Genomic DNA, 20,030 nt, shown 5'->3' on the forward strand with positions numbered 1-20,030 from the left:
TCCAACTTATGTCAGATACGTTCCCTCATATGAAACTTATTGTTATTCCTCAGGCAGAATCGATTTTGTAGAGGCAGACGACAATTTTGGCGCAATTTATTATCTGCTCGGTAGCCGCAGTGACAGGCACTTTTTCATATGTGTGTAGACACGGTAATTAGGACTCCCACAAACCGCCAGCGATAAAGGGAACATGCCTTGCGAAGTACATACATGTCAAATTAACAGTTTGCGTCTCATTTACGGTGAGTTTAAAAAAACAAAGCAATGAAAATACGATAACGTCGTAAGGTTTGAGTTTATTTTAAAATTTGGAATATCAACGATGTCAACTTACGATTGTCGATATGAACGTTGGAGAATACCCAGTGCCACAGGCTACTTGTTTAATGTCGGCATAAAATTCCTCAGTAAAAACACATGTAATATCACATCTTATGTTTTCTTCGTTTATCGACTGGCACTTCCGTCGGAAAAGCACTACTAGAAACATAAAACAGCTGAAATTAACAACTTAACTCCCGGGCCAAAGCGATACTTTTGAGAAAATCATGTCTGTGAGATATTTGTTGTAGCTGTACAACGATACCGGCGGATAGCATTGTGAGGTGTGCTGTATCGCAAACCAAAGCGTCCGGAAATTGTATCAGACACTGACGAACTTTTGTCCCTAGTTGATAGGTGAAAATTTGTCTACTAAATCTCATTCGTGAGGAGAAAGCGAATAAAAAGTGTCGATTTATCGATATACCCGAGAGAAATGTTCGATTTACTATTAAGAAATCAAGGCAATTTTAGGCCAGTATTGTTGGACACGTATGTTTGAGCAAATGGCTAAAGGGGAAAGCGTTTGACGCTAAACAGCTACTTCATATTCTGTCAACATCAAATTGCTTCTTAAAAGCCTTTTCTTATTTTTTGCCGAGGTTTTAATCATTCATGTAACAATTATTTATTTCATCTAAGTTTTATCCAATTTCTAACCAAAATAAATATTTGATTTGTTGAACTCAGTCCGATATAGATTTGGTCCGGGGAGTTATCGCGTGATGGGCAATGCTAACATTGTGGTTTGATTGCATTTTTGGATCAGTTCTATGAACGTCGTAGGAGTGTTGAAAAGAAAAGGCCGTTTTTGACATTCCAAGATGCCATATCGCCTCGAATAACCATCTAATATGATGTGTGTTTGGAAAAAACATCTATAGTTAAGTCACTGAAAAGAGACACTGAACTGCAATGGTATTATTGAGAAACGATTACAGGCAAATCTAGAAGTGGAGAGTACCAGGCGCCAAATGTAAAATAATTATTTTACACATTAAAAGAACATATTCATACGAAAAGGGTGTATTTGCATGCATTTATCAATAAAAAAACTACTATAGCATAAGTATAAATAAATCAATACAGACATAAGTAAATACATATATGAGTGAAAAAACATACATATATGTGAACCAATTCACACAAGACATATGAAGACAGACACATACATATATACATACGTGCATACGTACGTGCATACATACATACGTACGTGCATACATACATACATACATACATACATACATACATACATACATACATACATACATACATACATACATACATACATACATGCACTCAAGCACGCACATACATATATAAATACATACATACATACATACATACATACATACATACATACATACATACATACATACATACATACATACATACATACATGCACTCACGCACGCACGCACATACATACATACATACATACATACATACATACATACATACATACATACATACATACATACATACATACACAAGCCCATATGCACTCATTCACGCACGCACACACATACATACATACATACATACATACATACATACATAAGCCCATATGCACTCATGCACGCACGCACGCACACACACACCCACACACTCATATACATACATACATACATACATACATACATACATACATACATACATACATACATACATACATACATACATACATACATATACACACATACAGGATCGAAAAGTTTACATGAGGGGAACGAAGTACGCATGCGTATATCCACTCGCACACACACACACTGCTACTCGGAAAAGTTTACATGAGGGGGAACGAAATACGCATGCGTATATCTACTCGCACACACACACACACACTCACACACTGCTCTGAAAAGTTTACATGTGGGGGAACGAAATACGCATGCGTATATCTACTCGCACACACACACACTGATCTGTAGACTGTCGACAGTCTCTCGTGCCTTCTTTGACTGGATTCACTTTATTAAAGTACGGTAGCAATCCAACGTAGGTGATCGAGCAGTTGGTCACTTAGAACTCCGGGTACCGATGTAAAATCAAGATGACACTATATACACTTGGCTCACTTCTGTAGGCAAATAGCTATCAAAATTGAGTAACTTGAAGTAATAAATTTCAGCTGATTGTCGCTTAAGCGGCAAGGTGATTGCCAAATCGAAGCAACATAGTTTGGCAATGTATGGTAGGCTGTCGAATGCAGTGAACGCGATGGCCTTTGGCAGCAAGTAAGGGAACCGTCAGTATTTACGACCTGGGGGTCATTCAAAATTGAAAGTTATAAGGGGTGCTCAAAATGTTTTTTCTTTGTCTTACTCTGTCCTCAATGACATAATGATTAGTTGATTATATATATTTTACTCTGATACATATTAAATAAAAAGAAAATAAATACTCTAACAGTACAAATAAATATCAACTAGATGAAGCAAGGCAAAAAACTACAAGTAGGTGCTACTACTAGCAATACTTATTATGAAAGAGAAGATAGTGACGATGAGAATGATATCGTTGTTCATGTACGCAATGGCACCAGCGACATTAAAGATGAGGATAAACAATGGTGATGATGATGTCACACAGTAGTTTTCTGCAGTCGTTACCAGGGTTGGAAGGAGAGGCTGGGTCATGGAGAAATGTTCTCGACAGATATCACTATAAGTACACTGGCTCTAGGACAAACTGAACTGTTGTGAATTCATCCTTTATATTATCATAGAAATGTATATTTTATTTGACTTGAGTTCAACAACCATTTGGACATTTAACCATACCATAATGACATGCTACCCATGCAAATTTAACAATACTATATGGTCGGAGACTGCTTATTAGGTGAGCTTTTATATCTACATATTATTACATGGGCCTAGGTAAGCCAAACTTTCTGTTAGAGAGAGGGTAACTCAAAGTCATCATGGTTGGCTGGGGTGCGACTCAAAATTTCAGAGTTTCTAATGTAATTCCTACGACCCCAGATCGTAAATAATGACGGCTCCCTAAACAGCTGTGAACGCCTGAGTCAGAACGATCGGGACCAGTATACGCACTGCTGCATGCTGTATCTCAGCGAAAATTTAGAAAAAAACAATGGAGCTACTGCTAAGAAATTTACAGACTCTTGGCTCTTGATGCATCAGTTACTGAGCTTTTATACTGGTAAAAAGGCATTCTGAATACAGCGGTAAATTTCCTCCCAAACGACAAAGGATAACACGCGGGCATTCTGCAATGGACGCTGTCAATTTTACCTTGCTGCAGGCCCCACACCAATCTCGGCCCTGCCCCGCTGCACTTGTGCAGTCCACTACCTCCATGTAGTACAGCCTTACAGGTCTAGTAGCTGGCGAAACACACAAAAAACAACGTCGCAGTGTAAATTCCGTAGGTCAGAACCGTTGATCATAAATTTTCAGAACCAGTGATGTTTAAAAGTTTTGTATTGATCACTTCATTTAGGTTTATGTGAATGACTTTCTCATCGAGCTGCGTCTATAATTGTCCCGGGCATTGTCCATGCAAATTGGGGCCTGCCTTGCTCCCTCCGATCGTCTGTAGACTACAGCCTGAGCAAATTGTACAGTTGTGAAAGTCAGATATGTATCATGAATTTTATACAAAAATATAAACAACAGAATCAAACCAAGAGGTTAGTTTGCTGTCGGGCCGGGTGCGCAGGGGACGACTTTGCAGTGAGGCCGGGCTCTCTCTTGTGTTTGAACTTCCATCGCATCGCAGCTAGCCGATACTTGTTGTACTACTGTAGTCCTTGTGAGGATTATATACCCGTTACGTTCGATATTATTTTGAAATACTTTTAAATTTAATAAGTAAGACTTTGTACTGCATTCAAGATATGATTTTTCCTTTCTGAGCGTTTTCAATCACGCCGTACGGCAACGATATGCGAAGTTGATAGGCTGTGTTGCCTGCAGCGTAGCTGGCCTACACAAAACTTCGTTTGAGTAGACGGAGCAGAATCAGTCCCGTCACAGTGGATAGAGGGACTGTGGTCCCGTCATTTATTTTCAACGAAATTTTCATTATACTACATAATGGAAGAAACGACTAGTTCAATGATTACAATGGTGAAGTGCTGAATTTTTATTCATATATGTTTTTCTCTCTCAATTCATTCAGCAAACTTGATCTCCGTACCATCGGTCACAACGTGCAGTGCCTTGCATGAAGCTTACAATCGACTGCCTCCGTCGTTAGTTGAGAGTTTAGAGAGCAGAGAGTTTAGCAGTAAAGCTGTTGCTTTAGTTCCAGTAAGCTGTTGCTGTAGTTCCTGTTGAATGCTGTATTTAACCATTAAAGAATATAAGCCGAATGGCAGAGAGCTGTAATACACGACTCCCAGTGTTTTATTGGCCTGGGTTGGGCCGTTAACCCCCGCAGAACTTCGCCGGCAGGTACCATTAAGTCAGAAACCCTTACGGGGCCTCTAAGCAGTGTAGTATTACTCAGGCCGGCTACTCACTGTGTAAAGCCCTGTACGAACCCGACTCACGACACAAAGGCCAGAAGAGAAAAAGTGTCGCACATCTTTGTCATCGTCACTAGCCTTCGACGCCGCGAGGTACGTAGAGTCCGGGTTAGGAGTGGGCTCCCCGGTGTGGCACGATGTAGTGTGTGGCCTGTAGATCGTTGCGTCAGTGTGTGTATCTCAGAGAGAGTAGCAGTGTGTGTGTGTTTGTGTTTGTTGTGTGTGTGTGTGTGTGCGAGTGGATATACGCATGCGTATTTCGTTCCCCCTCATGTAAACTTTTCGATCCTGTATGTATGTATGTATGTATGTATGTATGTATGTATGTATGTATGTATGTATGTATGTGTGTATGTATGTATGTATATGAGTGTGTGGGGCGTGTGTGTATGTGCGTGCGTGCGTGCATGAGTGCATATGGGCTTGTGTATAGTATGTATGTATGTATGTATGTATGTATGTATGTATGTATGTATGTATGTATGTGCGTGCGTGCGTGAGTGCATGTATGTGTGTATGAATGTATGTGTGTTTGTATGTATGTATGTATGTATGTATGCACGTACGTATGTATGTATGCACGTACGTATGCACGTATGTATGTGCGTGCGTGAGTGCATGAGTGCATGAGTGCATATGGGCTTGTGTATGTATGTATGTATGTATGTATGTATGTATGTATGTATGAATGTATGTATGTATGTATGTATGTATGTATGTATGTATGTATGTATGTATGTATGCACGTACGTATGTAAGTATGTATGCACGTACGTATGCACGTATGTATGTATGTGTCTGTCTTCATGTCTTGTGTGAATTGGTTCACATATATATGTGTATGTTTTTTCACTCATATATGTATTTACTTATGTCTGTATTGATTTATTTATACTTATGCTATAGTAGTTTTTTTATTGATAAATGCATGCAAATACACCCTTTTCGTATGAATATGTTCTTCTAATGTGTAAAATAATTATTTTACATTTGGCGCCTGGTAGGAGAGTACTCTTTTATCTCAAGGAACAATCAGTTGTTTAAAGTTGTCTTTTATGAATGCATTATAACAAAACCGACAAGTGATTGTTTGTATAGGCCTACCTATCTTACCTACGACCGACATCCTTCAACCACAGGGGGCTCTTACTTCTAGTTTATTTGTGCCTGTGTTTGTTTGTGTGTATGTGTTTGTGTTTGTGTATTTGTTATTATTAATAAAATAACAGCGAAAAGCTGTTTTGTTAATATTGGTCAATAAAGAGTAGTTTATTTATTTGTTTGTTTGTTTGTTTGTTGATATGTATTTCCGATGGTTAGGGTTAGGGTTAGGCTTAAGTTAGGGTCAGGGTTAGGGTTAGGCTTAGGCTTAACTTAGGGTTAGGGTTAGGGTTAGACCTATTCACTCCATATATTTAAACAAATAAACAAAACAAACACAGACACAAACAAACATAGACACAAATAAACAAGAAGTAAGAGCCCCCTGTGCTTCAACCTGTATCGCGCCACCGCGCAGACTCTCGTGGCGTGGTATCGTGTTCGTCTCACTCGGCAAAGACCGGAATCATAATCACGTCATCGGAGAACTTAGTCCATCCATTAAAGGAGAAGGAGTTCTGTATCATACTACGGAGTGCTGTTTCCAAATGTACCGCGATAGGGGAGTCGAAATCTTGAATGTTCACTGGAGCGCTGTTCCGCACTTTATACCACCCATCCTAGGCAACGTTACACATGAGCTATGCCCAGTCAACGGTTCACACTCACAATTATTTTCATAGCTCCACTGAAAACTTCAAATATCCCCCGAAATACGTCAGTGTAGTTTAACCATTACTATTTTAATACGCCTATTTTACGGACGCTCTTAGTTGCCAATAGCGACCACGAGCGAACGCACTATAATCATCGAATTTTCAGTCGGCGATGATGCAGATGTATATGGCCACTGTACACTGAGCTTTAAAGGTATAGTGTCATCTGTTCCAATTTTGCCACAGTTACCATGGAAAGAGAAAATCTAACCAATCACAGATTTTAAGCGGGTGGCCGCTTTTAAAAACAGCGCCCTCACATGGGCATTTTGAATATTAAGGAACGCCCTTTTGACCATATATGTGCATATTTAGATTAAAGGTGACTGTATACCTTTAATGTACGCTGATACAAACGCTCGATACTCCCAACATATTAGATATGTTACAACAACAATTTCTTATGATAATCTCTTCTTTCATGTGAAACAGGGGATAAAATTCAAGTCGATTTACTGTCCATTGCTGTTGTCACCATAATTTATTACTCTCATTATTATTTTTTTCTAATGTTGCATTATTGCATTATTCATCGATACCTAAAGCTAAGTTCATGATGTAAGCTTAGGCTTCACCGCAACTGTCTCCTATCCTAGCTGTCACTAGTTTCTGACGACAAGTAGGTCATGAAGTAGTCCTGATATTAAAATCTACCTTTTCAACAGCGAAATGCTAGTACACTGCACTCGGCAGTTTCTACAATCAATTACAGAATCAAAACATGCATGAATAAAACGGCATTACCGCATCAAACAAATAATTGAATTAACGTCACCGAATTCGATACGACAGAACTGAATTCGGTGTTATCTCGTGCCCGGTCATTTCAACCCTCCGAACTTTTTGTCAGCAACACGAAACGAAACAAATTCTTCACACAACGAAATAGGGATGCACTTACGTCTTATATTTAGCAATAATATCCTTTCACAAAATATCGTTTAAGTGACCGTAATCTTTAGAAAAGATGGCACGACTACGATAAATGTCTTTCTATTTACACAAATTTTAGCGGAAGAATTACGACAATAGTACAAAAGGATTCGATGTTTTGACACGGTGAATGCGTGAATGGGTGTACTTGGCTGTTACGTGATCGGTCTTAAGGTGACCGATTTGCGCATTCTCTGCAGGAATGTGAAAAGCCACATTTTCACTGAAGAGGTTTGTTGGATTATAAAACCATGCTCAGCCACATTGATTCCTGCCCTGTTATTTCTCAGTACGCGAGCCTTACGAGATTGCCAAAGCCGGTTGTGACTTAATTGAAGGAACCATAACTGATGTCTATGTTCATATAATGACGAGCGATACGACAGTGGACAATTTCAAATCATTGCCGATATATAACTGAGTCATCCACACGTCCTCATCCAACGACCACGTACACTGAACATGAGATTTTATTTCACTTTATACAGTTCGCATCTGCAGTGGGAGTACATTTCTTAACTGTAACAGCCGCTCGCCTACCAGAATGTTGGTCTGTAGAAGAACACCGGGAATAGCGACCAGTGCGACGTTAACGAACAGCCTTCCAGTTACCTTCTGCAGTCATGTGCGGTAATCTGAACGGGATAAGCTGTGTACCCATCACAACCATGGCTTTGCGAGCAGTCGACACGAGCTGAAAGTAGGCAAGCGTTTTGGGGAAAAAAATACAAGCCGGGATGAAGGTTAGCCTCACCGCCAGGCATTTTGTCTTCTGAGGAGGCATCGTTCCTTATGTGTGCCGGTGAATGTGTACATTTTGAAGCCGATTTGAACGCGGTGGGCGAGTGAATGACGAGGAGGCGGTGAACTACGACAGAAAAAAAAATCAGAGTTGTTTCTAGAATTATGGAACGGCAACCGAGGGAGAAAACGGTGAAAATAGCAATCGATGTAGAGCCTGAACGTCCACAGAAGAGAAAACGGAGCCCAAAGGATCAGTTTTTGTATTATTTCCGCAAACTAGTACAGTTTTTCTGTTCCTACATCGGCCTCACTAGCGTCCTGGTTGGATACGTTTTCATCGGCGCGCTGATTTTCAAAAGTTTGGAGCAGCCCGAAGAGAAGTATGTTGCCCATCTTGTCGAGTTGGAACGCGAGTATCTGGTCAAAGATATCTCCGTGGAGTGCGTAAGGGATCCAGCAAATTGGACAGAAACCATGGGACGCGAACGTCTGTTGAAATTCGAAGGCGAATTGACCAGGTATATAACCCGGCATGGATATAATAGAATTAGGCCAGACAAATGGAACTTCTTTGGTTCGCTTCTGTTTTCCTTGACAGTGATCACGACAATAGGTGAGTGGAACTACTTTCAAATATTTTGAACGATTTTATTTGCCTCAGTATGACATCTGGCGATAATCAGGAGAAAGCGAGTACATGTACTAGCAATCAATGTTGAGGTTTATGCTCATTCACAGGTTTACGATTCAGACCGCTTGTGAGACAGACCCACTCACGACCTCTCCACTGTGCTTGCAGAACGGAGCTCAGAACAACTTTTGAAAGAGATGAAAATTCAACTTGGCTTGGGGTAATATTACAGGATGCAAACCTAGATGTCCGCATGAATAGGCCAGCGTTGAGATTCTCAGCAGTCTGCCTTTGGAGACACAAGTGTACCGCATTGAGGAAAATAAAACTATTCAAATCGTACTGAATAGAGCAATATAGCGGCTGAGTGACAACACGACCTAACTTAGATGGCGCTTCATAAACGGGTAATGCCCTCGCAAATTTGCAAAGGCAGTCTGAAATTACAACGTAATGCTTTAGAGTTTTCCGGGGCTTGAGCAACTCTGACGTTTGCCTTGAATTTGATTTACGTCACGCCCGTTCGGATATCTGGAGTTAACATATCAAACGACAAAACTGCAGCCGACGGCATGATAAATGTGAATTCACGTAGTTTGGTACGTGTATGCATACGCTTCGCCGTAATGAAGACATCATCGAACCGAACCAAAGCATTTCACGGTGTCAAAACGCGTTTTTTTTTTCGACGGGAAAGATACATCAAAGTCGCACATACTATCGATCAGAGTATAACGACCTGTTTGCTTATATTCTGCACCATTCCGTAGACTTATTGGCTTCTGTTTAGGCATGACATCTACTCGGTGGTATGCAGTTTTGCAATACGAGTCGGCTACCAGCCCTCCCCTCCCGATCCTCGAACCTCATCCAGTGCACCGAATTCATTGCGATTCCTGTGGCGCGTTCTCGTTATTTCATGTGCATTAATTTATTTGTAGGTAAATTTAATTGGTTGTTTACTGAACCCCCCGAGACCGGTATAATGTTGTGTGTGTAAGTGTCTGCTGAGAGAATTCGCCCTCTTGCCCGGAGACTGTACACCGCTATATAGTATATGATATCCATGTGACGTTTTAGGTCGACGGCTATCTCTCAGGACAGAGGCCTCTTGACAGTTGTTGACGCTAGAGTGTATAACTCCCGCCTTCATACCTGGTCTTAGGCGATCAATTGAAAAAAATGAAGATTTATTACGTGTCACGGATTAGTGTAGTCGTCCCGTAAGCTCCCGATTCACCGCGCGTAGTGAATCACAAATTGTCGTCAGAATCAAACAGCTGTGCTGTAGCCATCTGAAATTATTCGTCAAGCATATTTCTACATCGGGAAATAATTGCAGGAAAATTTGAGAATGCAGATGTGACTTTCCCATACAAATTATTGATCCTGGAGGTCGTTTCTTGCAATTCTTGGAGTTTGGGTTGGCTAGAAAGAGCCATCCTAAAGTTGATTATTTGTCGTCTGCAGAACCTTCCCGCCATTAATTTGTTCCAGGCGCGATGGGCGTTTGACCTTTGGCGACTGTCGGTCGAAGCAAAATAATCAAATTACTTTGATACATGGGTATGTCGGGCGTACGCGCGTTCTCGTTTCTCTTCTAGACACGGTCGACTGGATGTAAGGTGACTGTCATTACAAGGTTACACAGAATCAGGACAGAGCAGCGACAAAAAAACACCCTAAGAATGAAATTGATATTAATGAAAAATTAGAACTTTTTTTCATGACAAGGGACAGCACCAATAAATAGAATAAAAGACGGAAACAAATCCACATATTACGTGTATGTATACATATGTATGCATGGACAACTATATAATATCAACATCTATATTCATACAAGTATTTATGTCTACGTTTTATCTGTTTATACATATATTAGTACATACATACATACATACATACATACATACATACATACATACATACATACATACATACATAAAGACAGACAGACAGACAGACAGATAGACATACAGACAGAAAAATATGTGATTACATATATGTATATAGTTGACATTCACTTTCACTTGGTACGGCGATAACAACGTACACACGTGACCTTTCGGTTCTATGAATCTCCCTGACAGATGTTTACACCTAGCTCAATACACAAACTCGTTGACATGTAACTTTGCCTTGCATGTGGCGCCCCGGACAGGGGTCCACATGGTTCAAGTTTGTACCTATAAATAACATAATGGCCATCGAGTGCCTTGAAAAAAGAGGAATTTTCATTGAACGTCAATGGCCGACATCATCAGCTTACCCACTGTCCCAGTTTCATTGGAACTTTGTTCTGCATTTTGATAACTATTTTTCTTCGTAACGGTTACTTTATCGTTAGAGTGTAATTATCCTGACAACGCAGTGCCTGAATCCACATCACCGGAGGAAAAAAAAATATTCGGCCAGAGTCGCGTTTCATGAAGAATTTTCTTCATTTTTTATCAAGAATTTTATAATCCCTCTCTTTAATCATGATACACACACAGCCACAGTAGCGCTCGAAAGTTTAAAATATGAACCATGCACCTGAAACTTCGCGTACTTGACGTAATTACGAGCGGACTATGTGTTCGTTTGTCTCCTGAATGCCAATGGCCAAGGAAAATGTCTCGTAGCGTAGAAGCGGCGCACAGACCAGCCTTACAGTATTTCACCGTTAGGCCTATATAAACTGTCACGGTAGCATTCACCAGATGCACAAAGCACACTGTACAAACGAAAAGGTAGATCTGAAAAAAATGAGCTGTATAGCCAGAACATCTTCAATCACCTTAACTTAGTCTATAAGAAAGCATTTACGCTTACATTATCGAGCGCTCCTTTCATTACGCAAAATTTGCACCATCTACGAGTTAACCCGTATTTGTCTGATTTCTGCTCTTTGTGCGACGCCTTTGACGCGATTGGCGATGTAACATAAATCTATTTAAATGCCTTTGCCATGGAGGCAAGTGGTTATTTTAATAGAGTGCATATATTCATCGCAAGCTAATGAAATTTTCCCCGCTTATCATTGAGACAACATTGATTCGGCGCGTTCTGTTCAGCGGATACAATTTCTGTTACCATAGAAACGGTGTTGGTGCTATCGACACACTGGGCGATTATCATTTTAGCGCCATTAGAGAGAAATAGTGTTCATTTGATGATGGAATGGAGAGATCATTGGTTTTAAAAGAGCACCTGACGAGGGTTCATTGCAACCTCTTAAGTGTTCTGAAAGTAGATAATTGAATTTTCGCAGGTACAATTCCAACTTTATTTTTTGGACCAAATCACCGTGAGCAATTAAATCGTCTATAAGAAAGAGATAGTGAATCATTCTAAGGTCTCTTTTCATAGCCCCATTCTCATTTTCGCGGTTGATTGCAACAGCGAACTGTACAGTTGTGTGCTAACTAATATGATGTTAAGTAACAGACACGTCGTGGAATCTACACCTTGAAATGGGCGCGGCTACCGATCAGGACAAGCGGCTGGGGAAGGACGTTGGACTTATTTTCATTCCTTCGTTCCCAGCTGTTCTGTGAGAGCATTATAAGATGAAATAACTCTTAAAAACAGGGCATTCCTTTCTGAAACCAACCCCTCCCCCCATCTAAGTTGGCGAAGGGTTCATGGAGAGGAAACAAACACAAGCCTCGCGTCACAGGACCAGGAGTTATTGACACTTCAACCTACCGGTCATACGCGTCAAAGTTAAAACTACCTAAACGTTGGTATTTTTAATTTCTTTCCATCAACATCTAATTAAGCAATTTATTAATCAGCCGGTGGCTATGAAAATATTACCCTTTTGATGCCGTGGATTAAAAATAAAATAAAATATGGGAACGATTTAGTTTAGTAATTATCCCTTGAATGGACTCTGTTTTGACCGTTTACCCTGTTTTTTCGATGTGCTTTTAACGTTTGCCAAAATGCACTTTAGTTAATAACTCATGGTTGGTATTTTGTCAGCCCTTTAATTCAATCTCATTTGTCGCAGTAATTTTTTTTGCCTAAATAATTAAAGTCAGGGCTTTCTGTTAACAAATAATTATCCTCTGCTTAATGCCTAGACGTTCATTTCTTTCCATCGACCGAGAATACAAACGAATCGGAATGCTGCTTCTGGCACAAACTCGCTGAAATTATTAATTATCTCGAGATGTTCATTTGTGGTGCCACGTGACTTCAAAGGCTACGGTATGACATTTTATAAGGTCATCAATCAGTCCAGATTGTAATTTCACCTCTTTTTTTTGCCTGTGTGATAGAATGGAAGGCCCACAGGCCTGAAAGTGACAATTCAGTTGGACAAAGACAATGCTAATACTCGTGTAAAATGGTCTGTACGGCGTAGCTAGCTCAGGACTGTTGACACCATCATCGATTCGATTATAGATGAACTTGCCAAATACACGCCGATCGACTCATTCTGAGAGAAATTACACCGTGTTTTCTTTAAATCCTATCTCGGAGAGCGTACGCCATTTACTTAATCTCGCGTGAATATTACCTCATTTTTCATTGATTCTCAAGCGAGGAACTCTATAGTTTGGGAGAAGTCCGTAGATCCAGCGCAAGAATCAACAAATTGTATCCGAATCCGAATTCAAACCCGAATCCTGCGTCAGAGTCTCTGCATGCGCTTCAACATTGCTAAATATAAGCTATTCACTGGTATGACGTTCAAAACATAATACTTTTCAGTGACTCTCCCATAAGGACGACTAAACAGCTCCAAAAACTTACATTAAAGTACATTGACAGTACTTAAAGTTCATTTTAGGATAGTCGCATATGCCTTTTATAGCGTAAAAATAATGCGTTGTACATGTAAAAATATCGTACGAGAATCACAGCACCTGTCATACAATTTTCGGTTACGATCAACTTGCACCGTACACTTCTGAATCTCGCTGAGAATCACCACGTGACAATGTATCAACACAACACAATTTCACTTCATCTCGCGACATATCTCGTGAAATTATCTTTACTTCTCATACTAACTTTAGCTTCTATAAAGCCTCGTTTCTGTTCCGGTATTTGCAATATGAAATCTTCGACAATTCTCTGCGGTCTCGTAAAGACTTATTGAGAAAAATATTGTGTCTTGGCGATCTTTATCTCTGTGAAGCGTGGTTTGTAAGGCGCCATAAAGTAAAGATCTTTTATCGTCACGAGCGAAGGCCTACTCTTTACATCTCAAATGTTTATTGGTTCATATATTTTAACACCATAAAGGGATGCGTTTTAAACGCCATCAAACGAGTTTTAAGAGCGAAAACAATCTGTACCGCACAAGTTACTAAATTGGATTTTAATTTTAGTGTCCGTAAGTCGTTCTCCGAGACAGCTCCAGAAATGTCAACGTTCGTTCGGTTTTACATCAACACTCAAGTGGACATTCTCTGCTTGAAATGTACGTGAAAATCAGTAAGAAAAGATATCTTTCAACGATTCGGATATGTAGACTTTTACAGGTTAAATCGAAACCAAAGCTTTACTAAAGTGATCTCAGACTGAAATGCCCAATGACCTGCAAGATAATTCCAACCGACTGCCGGTCAAATTACAAGGAAACTTACCGACTATGGTAAACTTGCGTCCTCGTCAACTGAAATACTTTTTTTCGCAAGATCTTTCTGACTATGAGTGCAGAATGTATTTGATTCTGTGAACGTTCAAGTCGCACATTCAAGAACATTCGAGTAAGTTACACTACTAGTTGACAGCATACATTATCCAAGAAGCACCCGGCAACGTTAAACTGATGACGCTGTTTCTGTGTCAGTTGTTTCATCAAAGTTCTGTCGAAGGTCAGGTTCATTTCATTTAGAAGAGTCGTGTCGACATTGTCAATATCAATTTTGTGAAGGACTTGGCAGCTTACCTCTTCAGGCAGCTTCGTGCAGAATAATATGCGCTTGCTCGTATGAACTTGACCTTTCGTAAAACCATTAAATGATTGCTAAGACATTTTTCACATTTAATTGGAACAGTCATCGCTAATGTGTCATTTCTTGTGACAACATTCTGTACTTAACCGTTTATACACTTCAATAACAAATCCCTCAACAAGCGATGACGTACGCCAGGCTGGACTTTCTGAGCTTGTTCCACAGTTTTACCGCGTGGGTGGGTTAGCCTTGTTTGGGCCGACGAATCCTTGACTGACAACTTCTTGAACGACAGATGGCAGCTGATAGCCAACCATCCGACGCGTTGGCTTTAGCAGCTGAAATAACTTACTAACTTAAAATTCTCTAAACTTCGAAATATTCAGTAAACGTGGTCATAGACAAGACAAGGATCAAACAAACAAACAAACAAATAATCAAGTAAAATGGCGACAGGATTTATTATATCTATAAGTGTATTCGAACGAGACCGATAGTTATTGTGATAACAGCCAAAAGGCGCATGTAAATGGCGCGCATGTAGAACGATAAGCACTACAGTTCTGACGACACACAGACATACTGACAAAGCCGCAGACGACGCTAAATTTCCTGACGCTCTCTGCGCTCTCTAAAGTTATTATATTACGATTTTTAGGAGGAAAAGAAAATGAAAGCTGTATTTTGTGTCTCTCTGCTCACATTTTGGAGCTGATTGTAGCTCGAAGGCACTATTCAATGCAGAGGGTATTCTGAATCCACTTCAGAAATTCAGCGCCTATAGGACGTAGACCTCGACGTCAAATAAATCAGTTTATATTGATTTTATCAACAGAACGATCGAAAATCAAAGTATATTTCATTTATGACTCAATGTCTTGTGCGTTTGTGATTTGAATGATATGGCGGGGCCTAAAATCTGAGACAGAAAATTGGTATTGTTATGCGAAGGGAAATAGCAATTATCTTGCTGTGGTAGAAAAATGCATTGTAGTTTGAGTTTCTTTAGGGTGATAAGATCGTGGTAGAGTATGAGCGATAATGAACTTGGCGTTGTTTTCCCAAATATAATTGTCAGTTTGATTCCCTTATTCTCATGCAAAATGGCTACTTTGTAAATCGTCAGATCTTCGCAGCTATTGATCTTTAGAAAACTCGTAGCATCTTGTTTTTTCTTGAATCATGACTGGTACACATTTAATTTACACTCCTGAAGTTTCAGTTTAATCTATCTAGTCTCTAAAAAATAGCTGAAATAGACCTCGGTAGTACACCGGTATATAATAAGGCCTACATGTGGTAGAGTGTTGAGGGCAAGTCTGATTAAGGTTGGACAAAGCATAGATGCTTGGCAATATTTGAGCAAGGTTCAATGTCATGGCGTGGAATCACCTTGCTGTCGATTCCAAGTAAAATTCTGGCAATAAGTTCTTCGAATTTCAAAAGCTATTGACCAACATCTGCGTAAAGAACAGGCTGGTTTCAGGGTTGGAAGGCGTTGTACCGACCAGATTTTTACTTTACGAAACAACATTGAACAGTGCACAGAGTGGCAGAGAGAACTATACATAAACTTTGTTGATTTCGAAAAAGCTTTCGATTCCATCCACCGTGAAAACCTCTGGTGCATACTGCGTCAGTATGGCATTCCTGAGGAGATAGTATGTATAATTAGGAGTTTTTACTCCAATTTCACATGAAGTGTCGGAAAAAGTAAGCAAAAATTCCAGGTAAAAACTGGTGTGAGACAAGGATGTGTGATGTCAGCATTGCTTTAAATTTCAACATTGCCATTGACTGGGTCATGAGACAAGCAACCAAAAACCATAATACGGGCATTAGATGGACACTTTTCTCAATGCTTGAAGACTTAGATTATGCAGACGATCTTGCTCTTCTTACACATACTCATCGACATGTGCAGGAGAAAACATGGTTTATATATTTGGTTTTTATTTTCAAATTTCAAATGTCCAATCTGATGGCGAAAATATCTCAGCTCGCTGTGCGTGTCTGTGAAGCAACTTTTTTTTTTATTTATAAATACAATCTATTGGCTGTTTTTATTAAAGCTATTTGGACTGGACATAGTGTCTGAGTAAACACCTGCAGAGCAAAGCAACCATGAAAGCATAACAAAGTCCAAGTTTAAAGCCACGACGGCCCGGTTGGTCATAAGTTTCAATGTTTTTTTAAGTTCGTGTGACGATGAAGAGATGCAAATATTTAAATCCGCCGAGCAAATATCTTTCTCTCGCCATGTTATAGGCATTCAATAATTCCAAGCTCGAATTTATAACTCCTCGCAGAGCCTTTAATTGCAAGCGTAACCTTGGCAACGGTTACTAACATGTACGCGCCATACCACCTGGCTATATCAACCTTGTTAGTCACGGCTTTGTGGCGGTATTAAGCACGCGTGCGTAGACGAGCTGAGTTCGAGAACGAAAGCTGATCCTGAATTCATGTCTGCCGGGAGTTGAATAGTATTCGAGCAATGATTCGCAGGTTTTACAGCCTGCTTGGCAAGGCACAAGCTTTGTGGTTACAGCTTGGCACCTACAGTTTGATGTCGCCGGACATTGACCGGACAATGGTTTGAAAAAATAAAAAAAGATATCCCTAACGAACCCGCCCCCTGCTAACGGCAGCCCGAACTACAAACCACACGACTCAATAAACAGATGAAAACAGACGCTCTCACCAGACACCTAGCCGTCTCAAACAGATGTGCTTAATTTGACTGCATCTTGTAAGAAGTTTTTATAATTTATAAGTTGAGTGATATGTCTTTCAAGACAGTGCATCGTTAGCTTCCGAGCTAATGACAATTAATGTACCCAGTGCTTGGCCCTGTCAAAAATCTCCAATCAAAGAATTGATCAATCTCGCACAACTCGAACCGTCTCCACATCAACCATAAATATACATAACTCTACTGCACAGTAATTCTGACGGAATTAATGTCCGACTTTCGTCAATGTGGAACTACAGGATGACGTAATCCCGATATCAATTTTCTTAAGAGTGATATATTTCTTTCGCTGGCCGGTTATAGGCGAATGTATATTGCACATTGATAGTTATTATTGAAATTGACATATCCCTCCGATGATATTTGTGTTTATGTCACCAGACAAGTGTATAGCATTGCGTTGGTTTTCGTCTCGACACCAAACCTGCAGGCTAGGTTGACTTTCAGTTCAAAACGCTGCAGTGTCTATACATCTCGCGGCCCCAGCGCAAAACGTGATACAGCGCTGGAGACACTCTCAGATCGGTTGTTCTCTTATCCTACGGTGAATTGACTAAGACTCCGTGAACGACTAATGCAAGATGGCCGTTGTCTCCTGATAAAACTCTAATAGGCTTACAGCTTGCTTTAAGTTTAGTGTCTTCATAATGATTTACGCTTCAGTCGACACAACACACACGCTCAGATTGTCCTGATTTCGCTCTGAGCGAATGCGGTCCCGGTGTCATCACGTGATAGAAACTTTTTTTTTTATCAAGTATGCTGTGTGCGCCGCGCTGAGACAACTCACCACGTGACTGTGGGTAGAATCGTAGTCAAGTTATCATCAACGGACTTACCGTGATGATGATAATGATGATAATGATGATAATGATGATGAAGATGACGACGACGATGATGATGATGATGATGATGATGATGATCATCATCATCATCATCATCATTCGCAAGTTATGTGGCACAATCTGATGTTAATATATAATCTGAGTTAATCCGGAATTTGTGCACGATCAAGATTTGACTGCCCCTTTCCAAATATCTAGTAATACAACAGACATCTCCCGGAAAATTTAGGCTGTGGTGCCATGGAAACCAATATTACTCGGAGCCGCTCTTAAGATGATCTTGTTGTGTCATTGTTATTGTCAATGTCAATATTCCCGTTCCGAACGATTGACGACGGCAAATACTAGAGTTGAGGGTAAAATTCCACTTAATCATTTATTGATTTATTTTTTTGAAAAAAAAATGTGTGAAAGCACTTTTGGAAGCTACAGGTGAGCATACGCGTGAATCAAGGATTTCTAGCGGACTTTTTGTGTAATGGTTTCGGGTAAATGGTTACACAACCGGAAAGCATTTTGGTTTTTTTGATGACGTCAGTGCAAACTTCACTTTTGTGTATGCTGTGTTGTTTTACCGCCAAAACCTGAATTGGCACACACCGGGCTGGTAGTTTGGCGCGCAAAATAAATGGGAAAATATCGACAACTGAAAATATCGACAACGCTCATCGCTTAAATTTATGTGAAGGTTTCGACATCCATAAACCATTCAAAATTCATGAAACCACGTGTTTCGATTATTGGTTCTGCAAATTGCGTTCTCGATGGAAAGAAATCCCTGATGTACGCACTTCATATTTTTCAGAGGGCAAACAAATGTCTACTTTATTGCGAGAGTTGCCAGTTTTAAATGAGACTTGGTAGAAATGTTCGGTGTACACACACGTTTGGGAATAATGATTGTGACACAGAAATGTAGGGCGCTTCGTTATTGGAAAATTTGGTAATCAAGCACATTCTAGCGAGTCTGTTGTAAAGTCCTGGGGAGCCAACAGAATGCGCAAAACTACTTTCGAATCATGATAAATGCCTACCGGGCACGATGTTAACTGCCAATTTGGGGGCTCTTGGAAGAGCCAGTTAACTTCATGGTAATAGAACCATAAGCAGAATTTCTGAAAGTTCAACCGAGGCTCAGACGAATGTGAGAAATACGCAAGTCTGGTGAGGTATCAGAACTTTACACGAAATATGATGTTTTTAAATTAAAAGAAATATTTGGCAAATTTCTCAGTCCCAATCCTTTTTGTTGGAATATATATTTTGCAAATTTAAAGACAAATGAGTCGGCAATGCTCTAAAAAATTTAAACCAATAAAGATGTTCTCAGTTCATTCTGCAGAAGTTCGTGGAATGAGAAATTAATAACAAAAATTAGAACGAAACAGTTCATTGGTTTTTAAAAGCCTTTGGAATTGATGCGAAATAAAATGATATTGAAAGGTACGAAAAATGCAATATCCTTTTCCAACGTTTGCTTACCTTTTATATTCGAATTGAATTTTAAAAAGCCACTTAAATCGAAATGAGAAACGGGGAATAGATTCACCTGGACTGACTTAATATAGATTCAAATTTGA

The 20,030-nt window shown here is 39.9% G+C and overlaps 1 protein-coding gene across 1 annotated transcript in view; it reads left to right on the forward strand.

Annotated features, from left to right (window-relative positions):
• The window catches only part of LOC139143569 (transcriptional regulator ATRX homolog), a 136,310-nt gene that overhangs the window by 52,551 nt on the left and 63,729 nt on the right, over positions 1 to 20,030 (forward strand). The window contains exon 2 of the mRNA XM_070714001.1: positions 8,064 to 8,932. Coding sequence (XP_070570102.1) covers positions 8,482 to 8,932 — 451 coding nt within the window. The 5' untranslated portion in view covers positions 8,064 to 8,481. The remainder of the gene's footprint in view (positions 1 to 8,063; positions 8,933 to 20,030) is intronic.

Source organism: Ptychodera flava, chromosome 11 (genome assembly GCF_041260155.1).
Source record: "Ptychodera flava strain L36383 chromosome 11, AS_Pfla_20210202, whole genome shotgun sequence".
NCBI classification, from domain to species: Eukaryota; Metazoa; Hemichordata; class Enteropneusta; family Ptychoderidae; genus Ptychodera; species Ptychodera flava.